Source organism: Kryptolebias marmoratus, linkage group LG24, assembly GCF_001649575.2.
Source record: "Kryptolebias marmoratus isolate JLee-2015 linkage group LG24, ASM164957v2, whole genome shotgun sequence".
Lineage (NCBI taxonomy): Eukaryota > Metazoa > Chordata > Actinopteri > Cyprinodontiformes > Rivulidae > Kryptolebias > Kryptolebias marmoratus.
This window is the reverse complement of record NC_051453.1, coordinates 17,496,483-17,522,635: the sequence shown is the minus strand read 5'-3', so window position 1 is coordinate 17,522,635 and position 26,153 is coordinate 17,496,483. Positions and strand designations below refer to the sequence as shown.

The following is a 26,153-nucleotide window of genomic DNA, read 5'->3' as shown; positions in this document are numbered from 1 at the left end:
AGAAACAAATGAACACTCATGGATTATCATGAACAAACAGAGCTGGAAGATTTTCATATCAAACAAGAGACACTTGAAAACAGAAAAGAAAGGATAAAAGCTGTTTTCATTTGTGAGTATTTTATTTAAAAAATATAGTTACATTAAAACCAGGTTTAGTAATCCCATATTTAATAAAATACTGTCAGTAATGTGAATAAAAGAACTGTACAAATAGACTCTAGAAACATTGATTTGATATGAGAACTCTTCCCCAAAAAGCCATTCACTGTGCCAACTTGGGCACACAAGGAAAAAAAAAAAAAAACGAACGACAGAAAGAAAACACTTGCTGCTTCAATTATCTGAACTTCCAGATGCTGTTTCCTGTCAAAGAGGAAGTGAGTGGATTACACTTTCAGGAAGTGGCTGTGCCCTCCCGTTTGGGTTACTCAGACATTGTACTCACTGCGTAAACATGATACCGTTCTTCTGGTTGTCCAACGGAGCTGCTACACAAACTTATCATAAAGCCTTCCCTTTTCCCTGCTGACGTATTAGGTTTTCTGTTGGAAAAATGTCTCCAAACCTCTATTATTCCTACTGAGTCATTGGTCCTGGAGTGTAAAACTTGTGGCAAGTGGAAAAACTCAGTACAGTGAGGGGGACTCTGGGTAAAGTCAGTGGGGGAGGGGAAGGATACGAGGGGTCAGACAGGTGGAGTGCTGTAGCGGATCTCTGTGTTGAACTTTTCAGGTGTCTTGGGCAGCGGCGGCTTCTTCAGCATGTTGTGCTTCATGATCGCCTCCTCGTTAGCATAGATCGGCGTGTCCGTGTCATCGGAGTGGTACCCCGACTGATATCCACTCGTCTGATTGGATGACTCCGACGCCACTGACTCTTTGCTCTTGGACCGCAGCAGTTGGCTGATGTGACAGTTCATAATAATAAAAAAAAGAGTGATGACTCCCATATAGATACTACATGAGCAGTTGTATGTATTATTTCTTTATTTCTCACCTGAAGTTGGGCGTGGTGGGTAGCTGCTGATTTAAACCCATCCCGCTGTCTGTGTGACCCTCCTGCAGGAGGGAAAACAATTCAAATGAACATTTGAATTGAATCGTTTATATAGCAATTCACTGCCTTAAATTGTAAATTAGAGGTTTAAAAATACTTTGAATGTCATCAGTTTCTGTTGTTTTTACCAGTTTATTGAAAAAAATCAATCACACTTTTTTGTTCAAAATGTTTTTACCGGCAGGCTAACAAAACTAGTTCTCCTGTGAAAACCTCAGCTGTACAGGTCTTTCTGGGGGGGGGGAGGTTGCATGTTCTCCCTGTATCTGTGTGCACGGGTGGATCCAGGAGTGAGGACAGAGGGGCACTGGCCCCTGCTGAAATCTGATTGGCCCCTGAACTGTCTACATCCAGCTGATGACTCACCTCCTTGCAGCTTAGAAAAAAAAAACATTTAAACAGTTTTTTTTACAACTGGACTGATGTTGTGTGTACACATTGTGGGAAATAAAACACGTGTTTATTGGCCAAATACTTGGAAATGTATCTTCTTTATCCTTTATCCAGAAAACAGATTTTAATGAAACCTGCAGGAAGAAATCACTGGATGTATATCTACAACTGACTGACTTTGGACTCAACTCGATTCAGATCAATGCTACAGTTACAACATTGGCCAACAAAGAAATAGCTGTAACTCAGTCAATTTTATAGATATTGAGCTAAAACTTGGTGTGTCCGAGGCTGACAGACTTTAAGTGCTAATAGATTGTGAAAAGTCTTTGTTTACAACTTTTGCATGCAAGGCGGCCCACATATTCTCCTGACTAGTAGTTAAAATGTGTCCTCTATGGAGGACATTTGTAAACCTGAATATCTCCCACCCACTGCATACTACTGATTTTTTTCCCCTGGTAGTCAGGAGGATATACAAGAAATGCTAGTTTTCAGATGTAGATTTTGCTACTGTAAGTGTAGCTTCCTACAATAGTCCAAGAACATAAATGTTTGGGAAACCAGCATTTCTAAACCAACCTGAAAGGGAATTACTTGTGTTGTTTTTCAGTGTCCAAGAAAGACTAAAACACTTCAACAGGAATATTTTATTTTATTAAGCAAATGCTATACAACAAGTGGCTAATGTTACCATATGTTCTCTGCTGTTGACATCACTGTGATAACTCTGAAAATACAGAGGTTTTGCTGCAGGCAAAAAATTAAGGGAGCTGATTAAAATAAGGCTCTGTGAATGTATTTCAGTCACAATCCAGCCATATTAAGCCATTTTGTTGCATTAACAGCATTAAAGCGTGTGACAAGCTAAAGAAATTTCAACAGTTTGGATAAACATTTAACTGATTCTCAAAAGCCTCTGCTGTTTTACTTTACTGTCAAAAAAAAATCCATCCATTTGCTTTTTCTTCCTGTTCAGGGTCCTAGGGCCATGGTACCTATCTCCAGCATATCACAGGACCAACGCAGAGACACATGAGACAAACAGCCATGCACTCTCAAGCACCTAAAGGCAATTTAGCATTGTCAATTCACCTAATGTGCATTGTTTTTGGACTGTAGGAGAAAGTACCTGGTGAAAACCCACACACGTGCATGGAGAATATGCAAACTCCACACAGAAAGACCGCTACTGAGATTTGAAGCAGAGACCTTTTTGCTGTGAGGTGACACCGCTAACCTCTGCTCAGCACTGCTGCTTCTAAAGCGGAAAAAAAAAAAAAAAAAATCTCTAGGTTGCAGCAAATCAGTCTCACTTCAGTGAAGGTACATTTTCCACAAAACAACATAAAAAAGAACATTTCATGAAACAGGACAGATACGTGTCAGAGCAAACAACATATTCTTCTCACCATGACACTGCTGTGCGCTACAGGGATGTCTTCAAAAGTCTTCAGGCTGAGGGGCTGATTGCACCTCTCACTCTGCTGGGACAGTCTGCACACAGAGGACAGATGTCAGGTGCTTTAACTCTCAGAAGAACGGGTGAATAAGACAGCAACAGGCAACAGAAACATACTGACCCAAGGGACAATGGGCTGTCATAGTGTGTTTCCAGGATTTCCCTGCTTTGAGGCTGGCTGTAGGGGCCGCTGGGGTCCGCGGACACTGAGCAGCCTTCTGCTTCAACTGCTGTCAGGGGGATGTAATCCTTCCCATCCTGAATATTAAGAATAAATAACTTCATTTCAAATCCACAGCTGTGTTACTAATTCCTCCCAGAGGAGTGGAAATTGGTGTTTCCTTCAATGTAATTAAATGTCTGATTATTTTGGGTTTCAAGTTCAGAAAATGACTTCACAGATTTTTATTAGAAGTTTTGGCTTCACTCAATGAAATGGGTGTGGAATTGTTGTATCAGCTGTAGGTATTTGGAGCACACTGACAGCTGTACCAACATGGAGAAAGACAAGGATTGAACAACAAACTCTTTGACTTCAGTAAATAAGTTAATGATAAACAGGAGAACATCTGATTTTGCTTTACATAGGTGACAACTGTGAATAAAATCTCTATAATCAAAGGTGGACTCATACATCTTTTGTTTCAACAGACCTGTTGGGCGCTGGCCTGCAGGAGATTTCCCAAATGCTCGACCAGTTCTGCGAAAGTGGGCCTGTCTGTAGGACAAGCCATCCAGCAGTCCAACATGGTCTGGTATCTGATGACAAATGTAATTTTGACCTCAGTAAAAAAAAAAAAAGCAGATGATGGAGCAATAACTTTGCTCTGAATTGTTCTGTTGTTGTTTAAAGTCTGAACTCACATTTCAGTGGTAGCGTATTCTGGAGGTCTCATCCTCGTGCCTTCTTTGAGCCTCCGGCAGAAGGATTCATCGATGCAAACTCCTGGATAAGGAGACGCCCCTGCGGAGGTTATAAAACAAATGATGGTTCAGATGTTCTGCAGAAGCCTGGTAATCACTCACTCACTCAAATCAGGTGTGTCAAAGCAGAGAAACAGCTAAAACGTGCAGGATAGTGCTCCTTGAGGACTGGAGTTGGGAATCACTGAAATTTGTTGTTAGTATTATTATTATTAGATTTACCTAAAGAAAAAATCTCCCAAAGAAGAACTCCAAAAGACCAAACATCACTTTGTGTGGTGTAAACTCGGTCAAAAATGGTCTCAGGAGCCATCCACTTCAGAGGGAGACGGGCCTATGGCAACAATAAAAACATACATTTTACTGCACCGCCTACTTTAATTATGCAATTGTGTGTCTTTAAATCAGTGTGGAGGACTCACATCTCCCTTGCGGACATAGTCAGGGTCTTTGTAGACATCTCTAGCAAGACCAAAGTCACAAATCTTCACCACGTTGTTCTCTGAGAGCAGGATGTTTCTGGCTGCTAGATCTCTGTGGATGCACTACAGAGGACACAGAGGAATTTACAGTCAAGGCATCATAGAGACAGTGTTGTCTTCATTGATGCCCGAGACACCAGTGATTTTACCTTGCGAGAGGACAGAAACTCCATTCCTTTGGCAACCTGGAAGCTGTAGCTTATCAGGTCCTCCATGGTCAGATGGTCGTCAACTGAGCTCTCTAGAATCACAGGATGTATTTTACTGACAGAATTGTGAGACCTGGCTCACATTAAAAACACACGCAAGGATTCAGGAGGATGCAAACATGTGATTGTGTTTCAGCACCTTCAGGAGAGTCTGCAGAGCTGCCTGAAGCTTTGTCTTCAGCTGTTCCCGTGCAAATGTCCAGCTGAGCGACCTTCCCCAAACCCAGATCTCCTTCAGTCACATCTTCCTCTGCAGATTTCCACCTCTGGCTGTTCACCCGCTTTCTCTGCTCGCCACAAAGGGAACATCAGGTGAACAAAGTTGGAAACAGCCTGGATGTTGTCGTTCACATTCAAGTCAAAATGCATCTGCTAAATCAGTGATTATCAACTGGTGGCTCGCAGGCCGGATATGGACAACAGGCTCAGTCCATTTGGCCCAAGAAGTAATAAACTATCAATAAACACAACCTGGCACAGTAATCAGATTACTTGCTCACGACTCAGGCCTAAAGGAAAGCATGCCACTGAGCCTCTTACTGAGCCCATGCTGAGCTGACGAGCTCAGGAAAATTAGCGCATCAGCTCAGTTAAATGAAAAAAGTAAGTGCTGAAAAATGTGGGACCCAAGTTTGAGTCAAGCGCCAAGTGTGCTTTTTTTTTGTAGCCTATCTAGGCTTCTTGGAATTTTTACGTTTTCTTTGAGTTTATTTTGAAGTTGAAGCAGATAGTGCAAAGTTATCTGCAAAAATAAAGTTTACACTGTACGTTTGTGCTTCATAGCTTCCATCAAACCATGTTTTTTAACTATAAACTGCTTTTTTTTCCATTTCCTTCAGGCATTAATGTTAAAGTGAAAACCCTTATATTAGTAATAGTTAACGACTTTCTATTATTTTAGAAAGCATATACTGTATCATAACCTTTCACAAATCAGAAGTTCTCAATTGTTGTTCTACTCTCAGTGGCTCCCCTCTGCAGGGGTCGCCACAGCTAGCAAACTTGCAAGAAATATTTGGCAATTGTTTTACTCCGGATGCCTTTCCTGACTCAACCTGGGCTCGACTTCGGCACTGAACATCGAACTATGGCAGCCCCAGAACACAACTCCTCAATTCAAAAGCAAAAATGTAGAACACAGTTGAACGCTTTTAAAAAAATAAAACTGCATAAAGAATGAAAAGAAACTGAAATAGAAGAAATATTTGATCAATAATTACCATCTTATAAATGACTTGCATATTTAAACATGAGCTAAGACAGTCAAAACAGTAGCTAAAATAATCTAAATGAAATCATAATCAAATATAGAAATACAGAAGTAAAAACATCAATCATGTATAATCTAAATGAAATATAGGATAACCTAAGTAAAATCATGAAACTAAACATATCTAAACATGAGCTAAGACAGTCAAAATAGTAGCTAAAATAATCTAAATAAAATCATGATAAAGGACTCAATGTGTGCTACACATCCCTTACCTTGTAGGGGCTGTACTCTCCCCGCTTGCTCTTCAAGTAGCTGGATAGGTTTCCATGTTTACAATACTCAACAATCACCATCAGTGGCCCTGCAAGGAGAAACAGGAGCAGACATTTTAAAACAACAAAACAGGAAGCAAATGTAAAAAAGAAAGACATCTCATAACTCACTACTACAAATACATCATTTACGGCCTAAACAGGTGATGACTCACCCCCGGGTTTGGTGCAGGCACCAAGCAGGTTGACAACGTTCAGGTGATGTCCGATGTGGATGAGTATTTTCAACTCTGACATCAAGGCACGATACTCACTGGAGGTGGCTCCCTCTGCGACACAGGGAGAGGAGCCTGAGTGTTTCCAGGTTTTCGCTGTGCATAAAGTTTGTGTGAAAGAAAAGGAAGGACTAAAGACTAACCCTTCAGCATCTTGACTGCAACAGTTGTGCATGTGGTCGCTTTCTCAATCCCAAACGCAGCCGCCTCCACCACCTGTCCGAACGCCCCTCGTCCCAGTGGGTCACCTACCATGAACAACATTTATGATGAAGATTAATTAAGAAACTTATTGTCATCTTCACTACTGTTGTATATGAAGAACAACTTTGTTGACATCACCTGCTATGTTATAGATTTGGCATGAAGTTAAAAATCAAATTTTATTTCCAACATTATAAGCTGCATTTATGTTTTATTTCTGAGAACAAAAGAACTTGTTGGGCATATCTGTGTTTACAACTTTGGCATGCAAAGTTCTGGGCGAGATGCATTCCTTCAAGGAATCCTACTTTCATTCACCTAGCAGTTTCTTAATTTAAAAATGCAATTAAGACATGACAGTAAAATAAAGAGAGGACAGAAAGTTAAGATGTAGAAGTCTTTTTTTACTGGAAAAAATTGGGAAGTTTAAGTAATTGTTAGAGTGGATCGCAAATTGGACACTCAGACAGGCTGTCCGAACGTATAAATAGATGATGAGTTAAAAGAGGTTAGGGTTTTTTGGGGAAAGTAAACAAAAATAAGTTGGATAAAATGATTTTAAACATATTGATAGAGCACCTCTCCAATTGTTTATCCAAGGGATCACTTTTTCACTAATTGTCAGCATGTTTAAAAAGATAACATTTACAACCTGCAAAACAAAACAAAAAAAAAGGCTAAAAATGAAAATTAATTTCTGTGAAAACCTCAAACTGACCTAAACGCCATCACAAAAAATGCTACACTACGTCTGAAAACAGCTGAAGAAAAACTGGAAGACTCAAGTTGTATAAAAAAAAAAAAATTCAAATCTGAACTCCTTAAAGAGGGTGTTCCTGACAGCTCACCTTGCAAAGTGGCCAAACCTTTTCCTCACACTCTCCTTTTTGCTTTTTAGAAATCTGCTCATGCTTTACTCTCCTAACTACTGACAGTAGCAAGAATTTTGGAAAGGCGTGCCCCAACTTTTCCATGAGATTACGTACAAATCTGAAGTCTTTCTGGACATCATTAGGAGGAGTTCTGGGTGGGTTAACACAATGAATGATTTGGTTTTGATCCCTGCCCACTTCACAACATTTAACCTGGATTTGATGTTGAACACAATGGCTTTTTGTTGTCTGAAAACAGCCACTTCTCACCGAGCTTCAGCCTGTCCCGAGGGAACTCCCATTTGCTGGCGTCGTACGTGAGCCTCTCACACTGCTCATCCATGGGCATGTCCTCGGAGTCCAGGATCATGGAGAGATAGCCCGTCTTCAGATCGCCTCTGTTTGGCTGAAACAGCGGCGGATGGGAAATGTAAAAGGCAATCAAAGGACTAAAGTGAGAGTTATTGAGCTAACAGTTGTCTGAGCACTCCAGTTTCACTACAAAAAGCTGCAGCAGGGGCTCAGTCACTGCTGCAGGCCTACGTGACTTATGGGAGCTGAGCGTGGACTCGTTGTTCACGGATACAAAGGAGAGCATCCACACAGAGCCAAACCAGTCACTTCTAATCAATCACAGTGCTCATAGAGCGTGTGCGCTTGTGCATGTGTGTATGTTCAACTATCTGTTTTTTTTAATTGCTAGAAAAGTTTAGAGTTGCTTATGGCTAAATTAGGGTTAGAGTGCGGGTTTTTGATGTTTGTCTCTTTCTTATTGTTTATTCATTGTCACATGCTGTTTTTATTTTGTTTTTTAATTATGTAAAGCACCTTGAAATGCCTTGCTGCTGAAATGTGCTATACATTAAAATTTGATTGATTGATTGAAAAGTCTGAGGAAGGAAGCGTGTGACAAAAGGAGAAGGACAATGATAAGAATAAGGGAGTTACTTACTCTCTTTCTTCCGCGGATAACAAAGACGATCAGCAGCCAGAAAAACATGGCTATGACCACTGAACCAATGGGAACAATCAGCTCCACATTGGTCTTCTCCTCTGCACCTGCAACATACACAATTAATACAATTTAACAAAGAAGATGAATAAAACAAAGGGGGGAACCAAGACCATGTTGCTATCTGAAAACAACTCTCATCTCTAAAATCTACCTGTGGTTTATGTGAATGCTACGAATATTTACACCACCATTAATTTCACATTTTTACACAGAATTTTATGTTTATTTGCCAGAGCAAATGGCAGCATCAGCTAACTGTAGCAAGTTCATGGAAATTTTGTAGATTGAGGTTATTTTAAGTCAGCAGCAATCCACTTTCATTTTGGCCCAACCCTAACTAGCCATCTGATCTGTTTTCATCCAAACTGAGACTGTTTAAAAAGCTATCTACAACAGGTAAGATACTAATTGTTCATAAGCTTTCCACAGAACCACACTTCAAGCTATCCCTTTCGGTTTATTTTCTAATTTAAATTGATGGTCAAGAAAAACTAAATGTATAGTTCAAATCCTTGAAATTTTGTAAGAAAGTCTAGTTGTATTAATTTGCTGATCAGGGTTTTTTCTGGTTGGCAGGTCTGTCCCCTCCACTGTCTTTCTTATTAACAGAGCTGGCCCCATCCAGAGCTGGGAACTCCTGTGACCAGGCACATATTCTGCCTGCGAGGACAGGATCACGTACGCCCTTCTTCCAGTCAGATTTGTATGGGTTTTTTTTTGTTTGTTTTGTTTTGTTTTGCTGAGTCTCTGCGTTAGGGACAGACAGGACAGCAGAGGCTGAAGCAGGGACAGGGCTGGCCTCTCTTTGTCCTGCAGTCTCCTTATTGTTTTGGATTTAGAAACTCACAGGAAGATGTGCGTTAACTGGGCCAACTTCCTGTCGTGCGGAAACAAAGTTATTCTTGTTCTGTCTTTGATATAAAAAATGTCAAACATGTAATGTGACCTGATGAAACCTTGTCACCAGATTTAAAAAAAAACATTATATATAAATAAAAAACTGCGGCTGACGTGCTTCTCTTTAACTGTGAGACAAATATTCTTCCCTATCAGCCATGGATGCATCACTGAAGCAGCTAACTGGGCACAGATCCCCGTGCCCAATGAGTAAGGGGCCTCAAAGCTTTTGTACAAAGACACGAATGACAGAGATGGAAGAAAACAAACACAAAGACACACTGAACAAGCACAAAAAGACAAAATATGTACTAGGACACGCCAAAAGAGACAAACAATAGTGCCTATCAAATATATTGGCATCCAAAATATGTCTGATATTTGTAAGAAAATTGAAAGCAGATCAGTTTTTTTAAAGCAAGTAAAGTCTTAATTTTATTTTTTATAGTCGGAAAAATACAAATACAAAAACTACACTGAATATTATTTTTCAACATTAAAAAGAGACAATAAACATTTTTTTACCGTAGAATATTTAAATTAAATTTGCACACTTTAGGAATACAGCAGATTTGTTTTTTTTTGTCTCTAGGTGACAAAGTAAGGTACAAAAGAAGAAAATTAAAAAAAAAAAATTAAAAGATTACAAAAAGCCAAATGTACTCAAAAAGTGTGAACACTAGATTTTTGAGGTCAACAACAATGAGACTGGGGTTTCTAATTGCAAATATTAAGGAAGAATGCAAACAACTGAGTCTGACGTATTAGTTGTGCTTTAATGCTGCTACATTTTAGGCTTTTATTCTGCTAGTTTTTTGGTGAATACTTTTTTTCATTTAATTAGTTTTTTATAATATGCCGGTAAATAAAATTTCTGAAAATAGTCTTGACAAACGAAAGAGACAAATACAAAAAGTGGCTTTTTTGGTTCACAGTTCTCCAGATACTTTCCAAATCAGACATTTTCTGCAGCGCTTGCACATCCCGTCCACTCACCAAGGATTCTTTTGATGCAAAAAAACAAAGATATATATATATTTTTTTGACCTTTTACAAAGTGGAGATTTCTATAAAACTCTGTTTTTGGTCCATTTCTGTAAACAGGAGTTGCAAAGTTTATCTAAAAATAATGACATATCAGCCTACTTACATATCGCTACCACTTGAGCCTTAGAAAGCAAAACAACAATGGAGCAGAATTTACAAGTTGTTGTTTTTTTTTCCGCCAGTCTTGATTCATCCCAGTTTTGTTGTCATTAAACTTTGATCATGTGCTAAAAATGTTAATAACTAAGAGTAATTTGTAAAATGTCAAAGAAAAAAATGAGTTTGGGCAGAATTTTTGACAATATATGGCTGTAGATTCTCAATGTCACTGAAATCTGAAGCCGAAAGTGACCTTTATTTATTTTTTGTTTGTTTCATGCAAATAAAAGCACAAACATTATTAATATTAATGCCAATTCTTTACAATTTCATGTCATACCTGGATATTTAGTAATCACTTCAAAAATCTGAAGCACTCAAACTATAACGTTCTCACCGGTGTAGCAGGGACAAATTAAAATATATTTAAGCAAGGTTTGAAATAGCATAGAGGTCACAAAGTCATGTCATGTTTTTTTGAATTAGGGATGTTGTTCTGCACATGTGTAAACTTTATTCTGTGGCGCCTGCAGATGGATACTTCTCAACTCTTTACCCAAGCTAAGCCATTCACATTAATAAAAAAGGGTGACGCGTCCCCATCGTCTCCCATTGTTCACAACTGAAGTCAAAATGTAAGATTTTTTTGGCCACTGCCATGTTGTTATTTTGGAGCCAGGCTCTGCATTAGGTACATGGGGCTGTAGGCTCAATATGACAGTCCTGCTTACACACCCTTCCAACCTCACTAACAGGTTGTGGCCTTGTCACTTACAATGTCACATGACGTATTTCTTTAAGCCTCACATCTTCTTTTTAGTCAGGAAAAAGTGTGGCTTAAAAATTGGGATACTTGTCTTCTTATGGCTTCCAGTCCTGGCTGTAATTATAATATATCTTAACAATCTGAGCATGTTCTTTCTCTGTATTTGGATATGCAGTTAATGTTGACATTCTTGCCACCTAATGGTGTAACAACAGCGTTTCTGTTAGAATGTGTGGATGAAAAAGATAATATATGTATATATATAAATACATATATATACACATATATATATATATATATATATATATATATATATATATATATATATATACATATATATATATATATATATATATATATATATATATGTATTTATATATAAACAAAGAAATGAAAAATGAGTTTAAAAAATATAGTAGGTAAGTAAGTGTAGCAGAAGATTCAACATTCGATGACATTTTAGTTACAGACCTTCCACAGTCAGATAGGCCTGTATGGTGTCACAGCCACGGATGTTACATGCGGTGCAGGTGTACAGCCCACTATCCTCCTTCTTCACACGCTGAATTGTCAGGTTGTGCTGGTTCAGAATCACGCCTGAAAGCAGCCGATTCACAGATTTTAATTAACAGGTGTTTTAGGTCTTAAAGTGAGTCGGATTGCAGTGTAAAGCTGTGTGTCCCACCTGATCCCTCCTTCACCGTGTGGTTGTTTTTGGTCCACACCACTGTTGGGTTTGGCGTCCCGACAGCATCACAGTAGAGGGTGATGGTCGCACTCATGTTGACTTTTTGGTCGGTGAAATTATTACAAATCCTTGCAACCTCAAGATCTAACATCAAAAAAGACAAGAGATTTGTGTAAAAGACAACCCAAAGGTTACAGCTGCGTTAGGTCTTCTAAAGAACAGTTAAAGTTGTAAAGTTTGCAGAAGAATGAGGGGAGTTGTCTGCCTTCTACGAGACAAAGATTATTTTTTAGTGTCCATGTGCACATAATAAAAGTGCAACCACTCTGACCTCTGAGAGACAGACGGCGCAAGATGCAGGTTCTCATCTCCGTCTTGATGTTGATCACCTGGCAGGCGTACAGGCCCTCATCCTGACTGGACGCGTTGGGCAGCGTCAGCTCCAGGGTGACGTTGGTGCCCTGCATTGTTGACTTCACAGCCTGCGACAGGGGCCTCGGCCGCGGAGTCAGAGAGTGACAAGGCTCCGCCGACTCAACCGACTTGGACACGTTGGTAACAAAAAGCCAGGTGAGGTTGCTGTAGATCAGCTTGTCTGCCTTGCAGTGCAGAACCACGTCGTCCCCCTCCATGGGCTTATCGGACGGAGACATAGTCACCTCGATGTTGCCTAGCAGGGTGCAGACAAAAGCGCAGAACTGAGTTTCAGGTTCTGAGATTACGAAAAGAAGCTAAATTAGGCAAGGAGGAAGGAAAAGCGTAGAGCTCACGTGTCACACTGAAAAGGATGATTCGTGAATCCTCTCCTACTTTGTTGGCAGTCGTGCATCTGTAGAGGGCGTGGGCCTCGGCTTTCTGAATCTTCAAAGAACTTGTGAATTTCTAGAAAAAAAAAAATATTTGAACATTTCACAGTCATTGTTAAGTTTGGCATTTATCCCACTTATTAACAGCTAAAATGTCAAATTTTGGTAAAAAGAAAAAAGAAAAATTGAAGAACTAGCACATCACCCCACATGCTAGAGTGTTGGTCTTCTGAGACCCTGTGTCCTCATAGAAGACACTGCATTGAAAAACTGCACATCCAACAAAGGTTTGGGACTAAGGAGGTTAAACCAAGATCATCTTATGTCGAGAAATGATGGAGTTAAAGCTGTTCTAGTCAAAACACGAAAATAATGTTATGCGTCACGCTCAGAGTATGTGTTTCAAATGGCTCTTAGCTACTACCACATCATATTTGAGCTCAATATCTGTAACACTGACTAAGTTAAAGCTATTTTAGTGTTGGCTAAGGTTGATTAACTGTAGTGGGCATCCTTATTTGGACTGACTCTAAAGGTTATTCAGTAAAAAATGTACATCCGATAATTATTTTCTGAGAATTTCATTAAAATTCATTCAGTGGCTCATTAGATATTTCGTTAACAGACAGACAAACACGCCTTCATGGCCTTTTACCTTTTGGCTGCTGTCAATAATCAAATGAAAACCAAAGGATTTATTCACCTTTTGAGCTCGATCAATGTGATTGGTGATTTCAACATGGTTGTGACCGCTGCCGCTTGTTATATTCCTCCAGCCTGTGCACTTATTCAGCTGGGTCTCAGTCTTTGTAAGTCCTGACCTGGTAGACAAAAAAACAAACAACATCAAACATGAAGAAACTGTGCAAACTGCTGCAAACGAAGCTCCTTCTTTCGATGTATTAGACAAATTATTAAATGTTACATTAACAGAAAAAATATGATTAACAGTTATGCTTTTGTACAAACTTTTTCATTCTTTTTTGTCTGCAAAAAATTCATAGTTCAAGTTTTATTCTTTATTTTCTTCTTGTTATTGTCAACTGAAACACACACAAACCGGTGTCCTCTAAATGACAGTGAGAAATAAAAAATATTTAAATATTTTGTCAAAGAAGATGACAAAAATGAAATGAAAACAGGGAAACAAATGTACTCAAGAGGAGACATTCTTCCCAAAAAAGAGACTGCAATGGGAACAACAGGAAATGTGGATCAGGACTAAGGAAACACTCGGATGTGTAGGCAGAAGATAAGGAACCTGCTGCTGTTAAAGAGGCTCCTCACACACACACATATTCTGCTTTCTATCAGCGCTCGTCAAGTCACAGCAGGAGTCACTGAGGATGTTGTTGTGTAACTGCACAAATGTCCCGGCTGCACATTTCATGGCCAGCCAGAAATGCTTTCTGAATCGACTCGGCCAGACTGTTTTGAAGGTTTGTGACTGAGTCTCAGCGAGTGATGCTGGTCTAAAAATGGACATTGTGAAAAGAATGATTCACATCCGCTGATCCGCATCGAGGTCAGGGTGTGCTCTCATTGTCTCGTCTCATGGTTTTGTCAACATCCTGAAAGTGGCCACTCCTTTTTGAAATCAACAACCTGTTGACACTGAGTGACCCCCCACCCCCACCCCCACCCTTCAAACTCTTCTTCCTGACACGCATGCAGAAACCGGATGCGTGGGAGAAAGGTGGCTTACGTGAAGGCCTCGGGGCAGTCCTCCTTGGGCAGCCACTGCCACTGGATGTGCTCAGGGGTGGGAAACCCACGGGCCGTGCACCTCAGGGTGGGGCTCTTGCCGTACTCGTACACATCCGTGTCTGCGGCCACCTCCTTCTCGATGATACGAGGAGGCACTGCAGGACAACGGGGAGCAAAATAGAGCCATGGGTTGTGACCAGAGTTGAATGTATTATTACAGCACATTTAAAAACAAAAAGAAAAAGGTGAACAGAGGGCTTTATGATCTGGCATCTGTACCTCCTGCTACAGCAGCACTATTTACAGACAATACTTGCCACTTTAAATAAAAACTATAAGAATGGGCAGAACGTACCATTGACCAGTAGCTGGAAGGAGCGTCTCTGTTCCTCCTTAGTGATCTTATTGATCAAGACCACAGTGTAGTTCCCCTCATCTGTCTCAGTGACTCTGCGGATGACCAGACCGTCACTTTTCAGCTTTATCCTGTAGTCCTCCTTCAGCACTTGGCCATTTTTTAACCTGAGCAGCAAGAAGAGAGCAGCGCTTCAAATTCACCTGCAACATATCACATGTAAGTTTTTCCACATCTTGTCAAAGAAGTACCATTTAACGTTGGGGTCTGGATAAGCCGAGTATATGACAGGGATATACGTCGATGTTTGATCCCTCGTATTTTCTTCCACCATGTTTACTTCCCACACCTTTGTCCATGGCTCTTTTATGTCGATGAAGGGCTTTTCTGAACATAAAAACACGGATGAGAAATCAACCTTTCAGTCAAGCAACTCAACCTAACAGAGATTTCTTTTTTTTTTCTTATTTCCATTTAAAACCATATGAGTTAAGGAAAAAATGCAACAACAAAAAACCAAAATAGAAAACTTCTGAAGAAAATTTAGGGGTGCTTATGCAGCTGCTGCTCGAAATCCATCCCTGTTTGGAGCTGAGTGAGGATTTTCTCACTTGTTTTGTCAAAAAAAATTTGGAGAATTTGACATCAACACAAAGTACCACATAAACAAAACGCCACTTTACAGCAAACTGTTTTCCAAGTCCCTACCATAAACTTTTAGATGTGCCGAGGCACTTTTCTCCATCTGGCCGCTGGAAGCAGTGCAGGTGAACTCTCCGGTGTGATCCACCGTCACATTCTCCACGATCAGCGTGTTGGACAGCTCCAGGGAGTTCCACAACTTCTTCTTGTGGGGAACTGTGTGCCTCGAACCGTCGTCTGAGTGCTGCCATGTGAGACCAGACATAAAGTTTGTTCATTAAACATAGACACTATTTTCTGTTCATTAACTACTACACAATCTAAGTGTAATTTTCTCTTCTTCTCTTGTTCCTTCATGGTTACATGTGCAGTTGCAGCATGTGCAGCTTCTCTTTGGGATGAATAAAGTTATTCTGATTCTGATTGTAATGTTTATTGTGGGATATGTTAGCAAAGACATCTTAAGAGGGAAATTGTAATTTTGTAAAGGTAATATCTCACTGGGCTGCAACTGGTGGCGACGACTCACAACTGAGTAAGAAATAGATAAATGTTCAGTTACCATCTCACTGTTTGGGACCAAGAGACCAGCAAAACCAAAACTGTGTGCCCAGGTTTGTGCACCTAAATTAAAAAAAAAATCCCAGCTTTAATCTGTGTGCACAGCTTGCTTAGCACTACTCTAGACCGTGCACATTGTTTTGTTCCCCACATAACTAAATTTGAGGTATTTGAGACGGGTTTGAAACACTCGCAATGAATTTGTCATGCAAATCTTTGGAATGAGTTTAAAATTCTAGTGACTTCGCTGCAAATCTCTGTGACCCACGCGAGAAAACTGAGAACCGCTGCAATCGTTTTGAGACATTTTGGAGACTTTTCTGTCCAGTGAGATATTTCCTTAAGCGGTCAGAACTTCAAAAACACCGGTCACCTTTGCCCCTTGACCTGATGTTACAGAGAAAGGTTGAAGGATTTCTGAAAACAGGAAGACCCACATTTTTTTTTTTTTTTTGAGAAACAAGAGGAAGCTAGAGACAGCATTTTCAGTATTTTTGTTTGTCCTCAGCAGTGAGTCAAAACTGTGCTCACAGAAGGGGGTGACATGAGTTTACTAATGTTAAGAGCAGAGATCTGGGCACTGACCAGGGCCCCTCCGGAGTGCGTCCAGTTGAATTCGATGCCCACGTTGAGCTCGGTGTGAGCAGTGCAGCTGAGCACCAGCCGCTCCCCCACAGACAGTCTCTGTTGTACGGGGGTCAGGGTGAGGTCATAAATCTTGTATCCTGCGGAAAAGGGAGGGGAAGGCATGACAGTCAGTGGACATGCCATTGTTCTCAACACACTCAGTTCTGCTTACACCTAATCCCGGTTTTACATGTGAATGCAAAAATTATATTATGTTATGACTGAATCGAGCAGACACAGATCACAAACTCTTCCTAGAAGACGATTGGCTCTGCGGATCGAGCACGCTCAGATCATGAGCGCTTCCTAAGAGATGATTGGCTCAGGGGTCCGAGCATACATGAATCACAACCCCCCCCCCCCCGTGTAGTTACACACACCCTGTTTTCACCAGTCAACTTCCTCAGACTTTGTACTCTGTTGAACTCGTGACTTACTGTAGCCTTGCTTGTAATACATTGCCACAATTCTCTTGTTTAAGTGTCTTTGATTCGTCCGATTATTTCGGAAAATGCATAACATACTTTTCAGTCAAGCTCACGCTTTCAGGGAACCATACAAGAATCTGTCTTTTCCGCCTTACCGACAACAGCCACAATGTAGAGAGGAGACTTAAACATCTCGTCTCCAATACGGGTCTGGCAGGACACGACACCGGCGTAGCTGATCAGATGAGTGGGTATCGTGAAGCCCGTCTTGGCGTCCCACACGGAGTCCTTCCCATCAGGATGGAGCTCCTTGATTGGGTACTTCTGACAAACAGAGAACTTTATTGATTTCAAACAAAATAAAATAAGTAAATCTTTTATTCTGGTACAAACTGATGTGATAGTACTGGCTTTTTTTTTTCTAATAGTGCATTTCTCAGCTTATTCACTTGAAGCTACGTTAAACAAATTTTGTCCTGGTGCCAATGATTCAACTGGCCACTCCACCAGTTTAACAAACAAAAGCCCCTCATTCCTTGCAATGCTCCGGGAGACTAAAGATTTATAAGAGAAGGTCTGTGTTACAAACTGGGGCTTGGAATTTGGAAAAACATGGGATAATATCAGGCACCAGGAATCAAAAGAACAATTGCTATTGAATGCACCACTCGAATTGGCATTTTGGAGCGTTAACCCTTGCCGCACCAGAAAAATAGCACATGTTCACTTTTATTTTTTTTTCTTACTATACTGCTGTCAGTAGAAACAACTTTAACTTATTTCATTAGTTTCTATTTGAATGAAGGGCCTAGCATTCTTTGAAGGATTAACATTTCCTCTCTGCCTTTCATACCAGAGTTTTAAACTAAGATCTTATACTGAGAAATTACAAGGTTCCCTCCTTACAGTGTTGAGCGTAACGTTGAGATTTTCTACCGAGCCCCGGCAGGGAATCACCACCCGCTCCCCTTCACGGATGAAGACCACCTCGTACTCCTTCTCAGACGGCACAAACGGCACCTTGTAATCTAAAACAGAGAATGTAAAAGTACTTTCAGAGGAAAACTGACTCTAACAAGATCACTTAAGCTTGTCTGGAAAAGAATTTAGCTAAATGTGTCATCTCTGACTACTTTAAATCCACCTCAAATAAAGATTTCTCTTCAAAGAAAATATTTTTTACCATGGACAAAGACGTAAACCCCTGCCGCAGTCTTGCCCTCTTCAACTCTCAGGTCTCTGTAGGAGCACTGATACCGTCCGGTTTCATTGACAGTTGCGTTGGTGATCGTCAGCGTTGTGCAGAAAAGCCCCGATCCTCTGCAGTCACTGGTGGAGAAGCGGGTGCTCGTGGGAGGGGTGGTCCACCTCAGATACTGTCGACCTCTGCCAGAAGAACGCACACACATGATTATGTACACATACTGGGTCCGTGAAAGGTTGGAGCACACGGAGGTGCACCTCACCTGCATGTCAGTTCCAGGTTGTCAGATTTGTTCATCCGGTGGGTGCCGTAGATGTTGAGCGTTGGTGGATCAGGCATGAACCGCTGTTCGATGGCTGAAGGGACCAACAGACATGTGAAGGAGAGCAAACACATCAGAGCTGATGGCAGCAGCCTGTACTGCCCAACAAATGCACATCACTGCTATTTCCAACAACGCAAAGAGCATAGGGTTGTATAGCAGAAACTGAATGTACAGGGGAAGAAATCTCAATGTTTTTAAACTTCAGAGGGCCTTTTTTTTTTTTTTTTCCACAGCCACAGAAAATGGCTGTCAAAACAGGAAGCGGGGGGAAGATGGGCCGGGTCAGACTCAATAGTCCAGCACAGTATGGACTAGGTGGAGGTTCCTGTTTCTGAGGACACAGGCTACCCACTGACTCCCCATGAGGCCTTAAAGCACATAATATATTATATGAAAAAGAACTTAAGCAGGAAGACATCCCACACATTTTTACACAACTCATTGGCCCCTGATTGAACATATCAAAACCTTTTTTATTAAATAAATATGAATAAGTTCTGTTGAAACATAGATTCTAATATTGGGACTCCTTGTGTCAATATAGGAGACATTTGAGAACAATTAACATGGGTTTTTTTTTCAGAATTTCATTTACATTTAAGACTCATTGGTGCAGTTTTAGTTATCTACCTGAGAGCCACATGACATATCCCACTTTTTTAGGCCCAGGAGCCAGATCTGGCCCTGGTTACAGTTTTATCCAGCCCACAAGACAATATTTTAAATGTATTAGATCCGGCTTGCCAGTCCATGACAGATCGAGCCTCTATCACTTCTCATTTTACCTAAAAAACAGAGTGTACTCATACTTTCTCCCACAGTCTTCATGTGGCAAAAAAATAAATAAATGAGTTGAGTTTGTGAGCCTTAAGCATTTAATTTTAGCCCTCTGTGTAACTGAGTTTGACAGCCCTGCTTTAAAGTGACCACAAGATGAAAAGTCACAAAGACTTCCTTCAGTACAAAGCAAAAATGAGCTCTCACTATTACACTCAGTTTGGGATTACGTGAGAAAACAGAAGAAACTTTGACAGCCTGAATAGTACACGAGTACTGTGTCTGTGCAAAAAAAAAAAAAAAAAAAAAGAAAAATGTATAAAAGTGCACCTGAGTTTACCAAACTAACAGAGAACTTAACAGCACATAACTCGACCTTGTGTTTATCTTTTTTTTTCTCTCTCCTCAGTTTAATACAGTGTTATATGAAAAGAGTCAGTTCGCATAAAGTCGCGTCTCTTACCAGCAGCACAAATTATTTCCAGAATAATCCCGAGCAGCGGAATTACGGGGGCTGCCATCATCGGACAGGAGACGGAGTCCTCATGAAAGAGTCATTTAAGTTTCCACCGAAAATAAAGACAAAAATTAAAATTAAAAAAAAAACTAATGACGCACTAATAGTCCTTCAGCCACCGAGGTGAGATAGTCCAGTCCGCTTTGACAGAAGGTTTGGTAACAGTGGAAACAGGCAGCGGTGGATGTTGGTCAGCAGAGAGTTTCCCTCAGAGCTGCTGCTGAGGATGGAGAGAGGAAGAGGAGGAGGAAGAGGAGGAGGAGGAGGAGGAGATTCTAAACAAGCACACGCAGGTCACTTCTCCACCTGCTTCTCACCGTCAAAACACCAGAGCCTCTCAGGTTTGAATGTTGGTCAAAAAGCTGCTAATCCCTTTTAGGCTGAAGTAACAAAGATTTACTCTTAAAGGGAGACGATCTGTTTTCTGAACTGGGGCTGTGAGGAAAGGTTATGATTATGAACAGTTATTGTTTTACATGTTGTCCAATCACCTCCTTCTGGGAAAACAAGCTGTTTTTGAAATATCAATATGACTAGTAAAGGGGTCCCCAAGTAGCGGACCGAGGTCCTGATCCGGACCTGAATGAAGTCCTATCCGGACCCCGATCGGCTGGTAAATTTCCATCCGCTCATTTTCTTTACCCACTTTTTCCATTCAGGGTTGGTAGAAGCTGGGTTGTCAGTGTTTATCTCCAAAATAAAATGATTAAAAATAATAATAAATAAATAAATATCTCATATTTATGGTAATTTATTTTAAGCGCTGCAGCTTTTTCCACATTTACTGTTCTTGATTTTACGCAGTGCAGCTTTTCTACAATTTAAAGTACCGGTAATTAATTTTTTGGCATTAATGACAATTCATTTTAGGTGGCAGCTTCTGCAGCATTTATGGTAATTCCCACATCTCCCCTATGGTTTCTCTGTGCTCTGCAGCACAATGGCCGTCTCTTACATAATGTCTGCTGGAGAAAGGCACCAGCTCCTCCACAACCCCGCACTGAAAGGGGGTTGAAGAAAATGGAAGGATGGATATTTTATACCTTTACTACAGAAAAAAAAACTCTTTGGCTAGTCCTTGATGAAATTGAACTGACCACTGAGGTAGTACTGGGTTGTAACAAGTTGCTAACAGCGTTCTTGTGGGAGTTTCTAAAATCCCTCAAGACATTCGCAGAGCTTCCCAGTTTCCTGGTGTCAGTCACTCAGCTTTGCTCTTGTATCTCAGGAACTCTGAGCACGTTTGAAAAGTCTGTTTGACAAATTTTAGTCTCAAAACAGTCAGAGTAGTTGCAGGTGTCTGGAACTTGTCTCATACCTTTCTCAGTTCAATTTCTATAATTCTATCATGCTAGAGATGTTTTTATTCAATTTTTATTTTTGGGTCAACATGAAGCGAACACTTGGTGCATTTTGGCTCAAATGTCATCGGGGTAGGGGGTTGTGCAAATATGTCACTGTGTAAATCCAAGGGAAAAAAAGGCATATTTTCTTGTAAGTTTGTGTCCCCAACAGTTGCAGACCAGTGTCTCACTGCGTTGACACATGATTAAATGCCAGCGAGTTAAATAGGATAGGAAATAGTTTGGTTTAGGGGTGATTTTCCCATACATACTGTTGAGAATTCATTCTGATATAAATGTACTACTTGCTTCTTTTGTTTCACGTTTCTCTGTTGGCTCTCTTAAGGTTTGAAAACGAAAACAAACCACAGATCAGTTATAGAGGGAGGTTCTGCCTTGATCAAAACTGTAGTGAAAGAAACATCTGCACCAGTCTGGCTCTGATGATTACAGTTTCCTCAGAAGTTCAGACGGCCCTCAACATGAAGAATGTAGTAGCTGATGAGCAGGGAGGAGGTGTGTGTTTTGGTTCTGGCTCAGATTCAGAGTTTATCCACATTTCCTGGCCTGGTCACTTCTACAGGGACCCTGCCTGCTAACCCGCCTGCCCTTCTACCATCCCTCACTTCCTGAAAGACACTCCACACCAAGTACCCCTCTGGAAAACACTGCAAAACAGAGACATTTTCCTTTTTATCTTTTTTGTTGTTGTGGAACAAACTTTTTGTCACGCAGTCATGGAAAAAAGACAATGAATGCACCCATTTTTATTTTAAGGTTTTACATATTAGGACATTGTCACAATATGAACAGTACCCAAGTGAGCAGTTCGGCCACAGACAGACGCAAAAACCAGCGGGTAACGGTAAGTGAATTTAATTACAGTGTAACGAGTATTTACAGGAGGAAACCGGAACCAGGACCTGAGGAGCAGAGAATGAAGGCGAGTATGGGATCGGTGAGGAGAGGAACAGCAGGTATGGCACAGATAATGTTCCTGGGGATAGTTCAGTAAGAACTGGTCCACGTCCAGAACACAGAGGGGATGACGAGATCGATCCTTGTCCAGCGGTGGTCCGGTTTAGGTCCCAGAGAGCGGGGTCCAGGTGAGGTGAGTATTTCCCAGGTGCAGGTAAGGTGATGATTCAGAAAGCGACTGACCAGTCTTAGAATCCACGAGGCAGTAGTTGCAGGAACAGTCAGGTTCAGTTGAGCAGGTGAGTACTTAATTTGCCGGCAGGCAGTTGAAGGCAGACCAGACTGGTTCCAGATGAGCAGGAAATCCTGAACACAGGTTTGAAGACACGAAAAACAGACTAGGATTACAACAAGGAATTCACGAAGAACACAGGTACGTTTCCTTCAGGCTCTGCATTTTACCACATGGTAAATAATGCTCCAGCGCTGGTCTGGTCTTCACTGCAGCCTTAAATACTCCTCCACTTCTAATCAGCTAGATCAGTCACAGGTGTGGGAGGAGTGGTGATGAGACGTCCGTACACCTGCTCAGGAGACGCCCACCAGGAAGCACTCACACAAACACACACCAAAACACTAATCACCACAGACATAATCTTTTCTTTTCTAAAATTATTCTAAGCTAACCTCAAGTGTGCAAAACACACAACAGATTGCACCATGGCACCATTTACTGAGCACAAACAAAGCCAAAATTGAAAAGTTGCATGTGGAAAATTAAGTCCACCCATGATTCAACAGCTTGTAAGATCACTTTTAGCAGCAATAACCTGAAGTAATGTTTTTCTGTCTGAGCTGGTCCCTATCTCCAGCAGTCTCTGTGCGAGAGGCAGGGGACACCCTGGACAGGTCTCCAGTCCATCACAGGGACACATAGAGACAAACAACCGTTCACACTCTCACTCACACAAAGGGAGAATTTAAAGTTATCTGTTACCCTAACATGCATGTTACTAGTCTGTGGTAGAAAACGGGAGTACCTGAAGTAAACATACACACGCACAGGGAGAACATGTAAACTCCACCCAGACACATATCCTCACATTTGACTCAAGAATACAGAGGCGTTCATGGTCGGCTCAGCCCTCCACCACTGTGCTAAACAGTTATTATGAGATTTCACATTTTGTTTAGTTTTTTTAATGTAGTTTTGCTTTGTATGCTCTGACCTTGGGGTAAATTTACTGGCATGTCCACTCCTGAAAGGACTGGCGTCTGTCTTAAATATTTTCCACTTGTGAAAAGTCTTTCACATTGTAGGATGATAGTTTTAGGAAAATACCTTTATTCCTTCCCAGATTGATGGGCAGCAACAGTTGCATTTCTAAGGTCATTGCTGATGTCTTTCCTCCTTGGAGTTGTGTTAACACAAAACTCCCGCTTCTATAGAGGTGATCACACTGATGAAGATCAGTTAATTGATACAACTGATCAGCAGCTTCTGGCTGATACTGAACCTCCTAAATCCTGTGGAAACAGCAAGGGTGAAAATGCTTTTTCATACACATTTTTTTCCATTTTGGCTTTGTTTTTGTTTCTAAAATGACAAGGTGGAATATTTTGTGTTTTTATTAACACATTATTAATTTTAGAATCTGAATACCAGATCACTTTTATTGTCCTGACTTGTAAAACCCTAGAATTAAAAGGGGGGAGGGGTTTTTTTTTTTCAAAAATGTACCTCAGAGAAGCAGAATTTTACTTACGAAGTAATCTTGACCTTGATCTTATGACAGTGTTTGGGTTTATGCTTTAAGATCACAAGACGGACTGAAAAGGTCAATGTCCTACAATTCAGAGCAAAAACAATGACCACAAAACATTTAAACAGAACAGGGAGTGGACCGTGCGTCAGTTTTACATTGTTGTGACTGAAACATTAAAGCACATTGTAGATAGCATCAAAGAGAGGAGAACAGGCCAGCTGAAACGTGAGGAAACCTTTACACAGCCTTACACAACAAGTGGTTCATTTATAGAAGAATTTTACACTTTATGCAAAAACATGCAGACAAAATTGTTTCAGAAAAAGAGGACAGAATAATAAATTAAAATAAACTTAAGAATTAAGGATCTAATTAGAATTTTATTTAATTTAATGTAATATTTTATGAGCTGACAGTAAGTATTGCTCATAAAATGGGTTCCATAAAGCAAACAAAAACAAAGAATAAAACAAAACAAATGCCAAAATAATATTTACACAAACTTAACATAAGTTCAATTTATATTCCTTCTTTTGTACTTCCTTTCCAAAAAAGAATTTATTTGTGATAAATAGAATACAAAGAAAAAAAGAAAAATCTTGTCACTCAATGATCATTAAAACCATGCACTTTAATTTAAAAACTGGAATATTTAAGTGACATCCCTAATGAAGCTATACCAAATCAAAAGTTTCTGGAATAACATCAGCTTCTGAACATTGGATCTTAGAATTTTCATGAATCTTTTCGAACAGACAACTAAAGTGAATCTTTGAGGGCCCGGTAAGGGTCTGGTTTCTGGCACAGTAAAAAAGAAGACAGAAAAGGGAGGGGGCAGGAAACAGGCTTCCTCAGACAGGATGCTGTGCTCTTCTAGGAGGCATCCTGGAATTTGATGGTTTGGAGACATTTTTCTCTGAAACACATCAATTTATTTTATGACATACTACCACTTTGTTGATAGGGCAGACACACTGCTGACTTGTGGACATATGAGCTGAAATTGATGGAAATAGACCACACTTTTGTATTGCCTATATACTTAGGCTGGGTTTTACAAAGCACCTTACTATATGTTTCTCACATAAATTCATAAAGCGCTTCTTATTCTGCATGCAGAATAAGGCCATAAACACTGATCAGGGTACTGAGGGGACAAGGTATAGCGTCCTCTTGGTGGACAACCGCTGTTCCACTGAGCTCACCCTTTAACATAACTAAAGGAAAGATTCAGTATCATCCCCTACCTGCACATAAAAGTAACTTTATTACAAGTTTTAAACCAGAACAACTGCTTTTAAAGCAATAGTTCATATCTTGAGGAGGGAGGTTCTGTGGAAAGGTTAAGATGCAGAAGGTGCAACAGCTAGCTGCTGCTGTTGCACCATAAAATTCAATGTAAATAACTGGAAAGTTAAACTGACTGAGATATTATGGTTCATAAATTAGAGTTTGCATGAACATCTATGAAAGTTTTGAGTTTAGAGTTATTTTAGGATGGCAGGAATCCACTTTGATCTTATGTAACTGGGCTATCGAATCGTGATTTACTGTAATTATGCAAAACAATTCCTATATTGAAACTGTTCATATAGCTGACTGTAAGAACCTTCAAAACCTCTTTACCTCCTGTTGTTGTGTAACTCATCCAATTGTTTTATGTACTTTCAGTTCAAATTTGTGATGCCATCACTAATAAAAAGACTGGGCCCCCCTCAGACTAGCCATTAGCTCATCAGTCCCGTCAGAATTAAACTCTAACTGAGGTTGTTTAAAAAGATCTGCAACAGGTAAGATATTAATTGTTCATAATCTTTCAACAGAACTTCACTTCCAAAGATCTGAGTTGTCCCTTTTAGTAACCACATATCTGTTAAAGTGCTACACTGAATCTTATGTCAGAATCAGAATCATGTGTTGAATGTGTTGCACATACAAAGAAATTGTTTTGCACGTGTTTGGTGGAATAATGAAAGAAAACCCTGAGAAATTAATACACTGTGTGACTTTATCCCTGCACTGACACATACATACAAACTAATAAATGGAGAATGTTACAGAGTTATATACTACATGTGCAAAGGAGCAACACTAAGTTAAATGAATAATTTTTCTCTTGCTGTGTAAGGTTCAAACTATATACTGTGGTTAGTGAGTACCACTGCTTTTTTGGTAAGGTGGGAAGCTGGTGATATGCCATGTCATGTGGGCTTTGAAGTCTTTACCCAGTTGGAAGAGGCTGGAAGAGGAAGAAGTGATGTACTGAACCTGAAAGATCTGATGGGTTCAATGAGGATTTA

At 40.4% G+C, this 26,153-nt stretch overlaps 1 protein-coding gene across 4 annotated transcripts; it reads right to left on the bottom strand.

Annotated features, from left to right (window-relative positions):
* Positions 1–103: 103 nt before the first annotated feature.
* On the bottom strand, positions 104–20,041 carry kdr (kinase insert domain receptor (a type III receptor tyrosine kinase)). 4 transcript variants are annotated; one of them, XR_005232841.1, is made up of 31 exons: positions 19,773–20,041; positions 18,470–18,563; positions 18,187–18,389; positions 17,910–18,031; positions 17,159–17,327; positions 16,534–16,673; positions 15,454–15,631; positions 14,997–15,132; positions 14,746–14,912; positions 14,389–14,545; positions 13,387–13,504; positions 12,648–12,759; positions 12,209–12,547; positions 11,875–12,021; positions 11,661–11,786; positions 8,318–8,424; positions 7,636–7,771; positions 6,433–6,537; positions 6,230–6,343; positions 6,015–6,103; positions 4,669–4,816; positions 4,470–4,561; positions 4,261–4,383; positions 4,061–4,172; positions 3,779–3,878; positions 3,568–3,673; positions 3,036–3,172; positions 2,865–2,949; positions 2,585–2,713; positions 1,000–1,061; positions 836–905 (listed from the first exon to the last, which is right to left on the bottom strand). XR_005232841.1 is itself a non-coding variant. In XM_017428852.3 (30 exons), the coding sequence occupies exons 1-30, from the start codon at positions 19,831–19,833 to the stop codon at positions 689–691; spliced, it is 4,002 nt and encodes a 1,333-aa protein (XP_017284341.1). In that variant the 5' UTR covers positions 19,834–20,040; the 3' UTR covers positions 104–688. The 4 variants fall into 4 exon arrangements, 3 of the variants coding, with proteins under 3 accessions (XP_017284341.1, XP_017284342.1, XP_017284344.1); XM_017428852.3 differs by lacking the exon at positions 2,585–2,713 and having other exon boundaries at positions 104–905; positions 19,773–20,040; XM_017428853.3 differs by lacking the exon at positions 2,585–2,713 and having other exon boundaries at positions 104–905; positions 17,159–17,324; positions 19,773–20,040.
* Positions 20,042–26,153: the final 6,112 nt, after the last annotated feature.

Coding starts and splice junctions, on each gene's coding strand:
- kdr (XM_017428852.3), bottom strand. CDS start 19,833: ATGATGGCAGCCCCCGTAATTCCGCTGCTCGGGATTATTCTGGAAATA. Junction 18,390..18,469: donor AACCTGGAACTGACATGCAG/GTGAGGTGCACC, acceptor TTCTTCTGGCAG/AGGTCGACAGTATCTGAGGT. Junction 11,787..11,874: donor CACGGTGAAGGAGGGATCAG/GTGGGACACACA, acceptor GGCTGCTTTCAG/GCGTGATTCTGAACCAGCAC.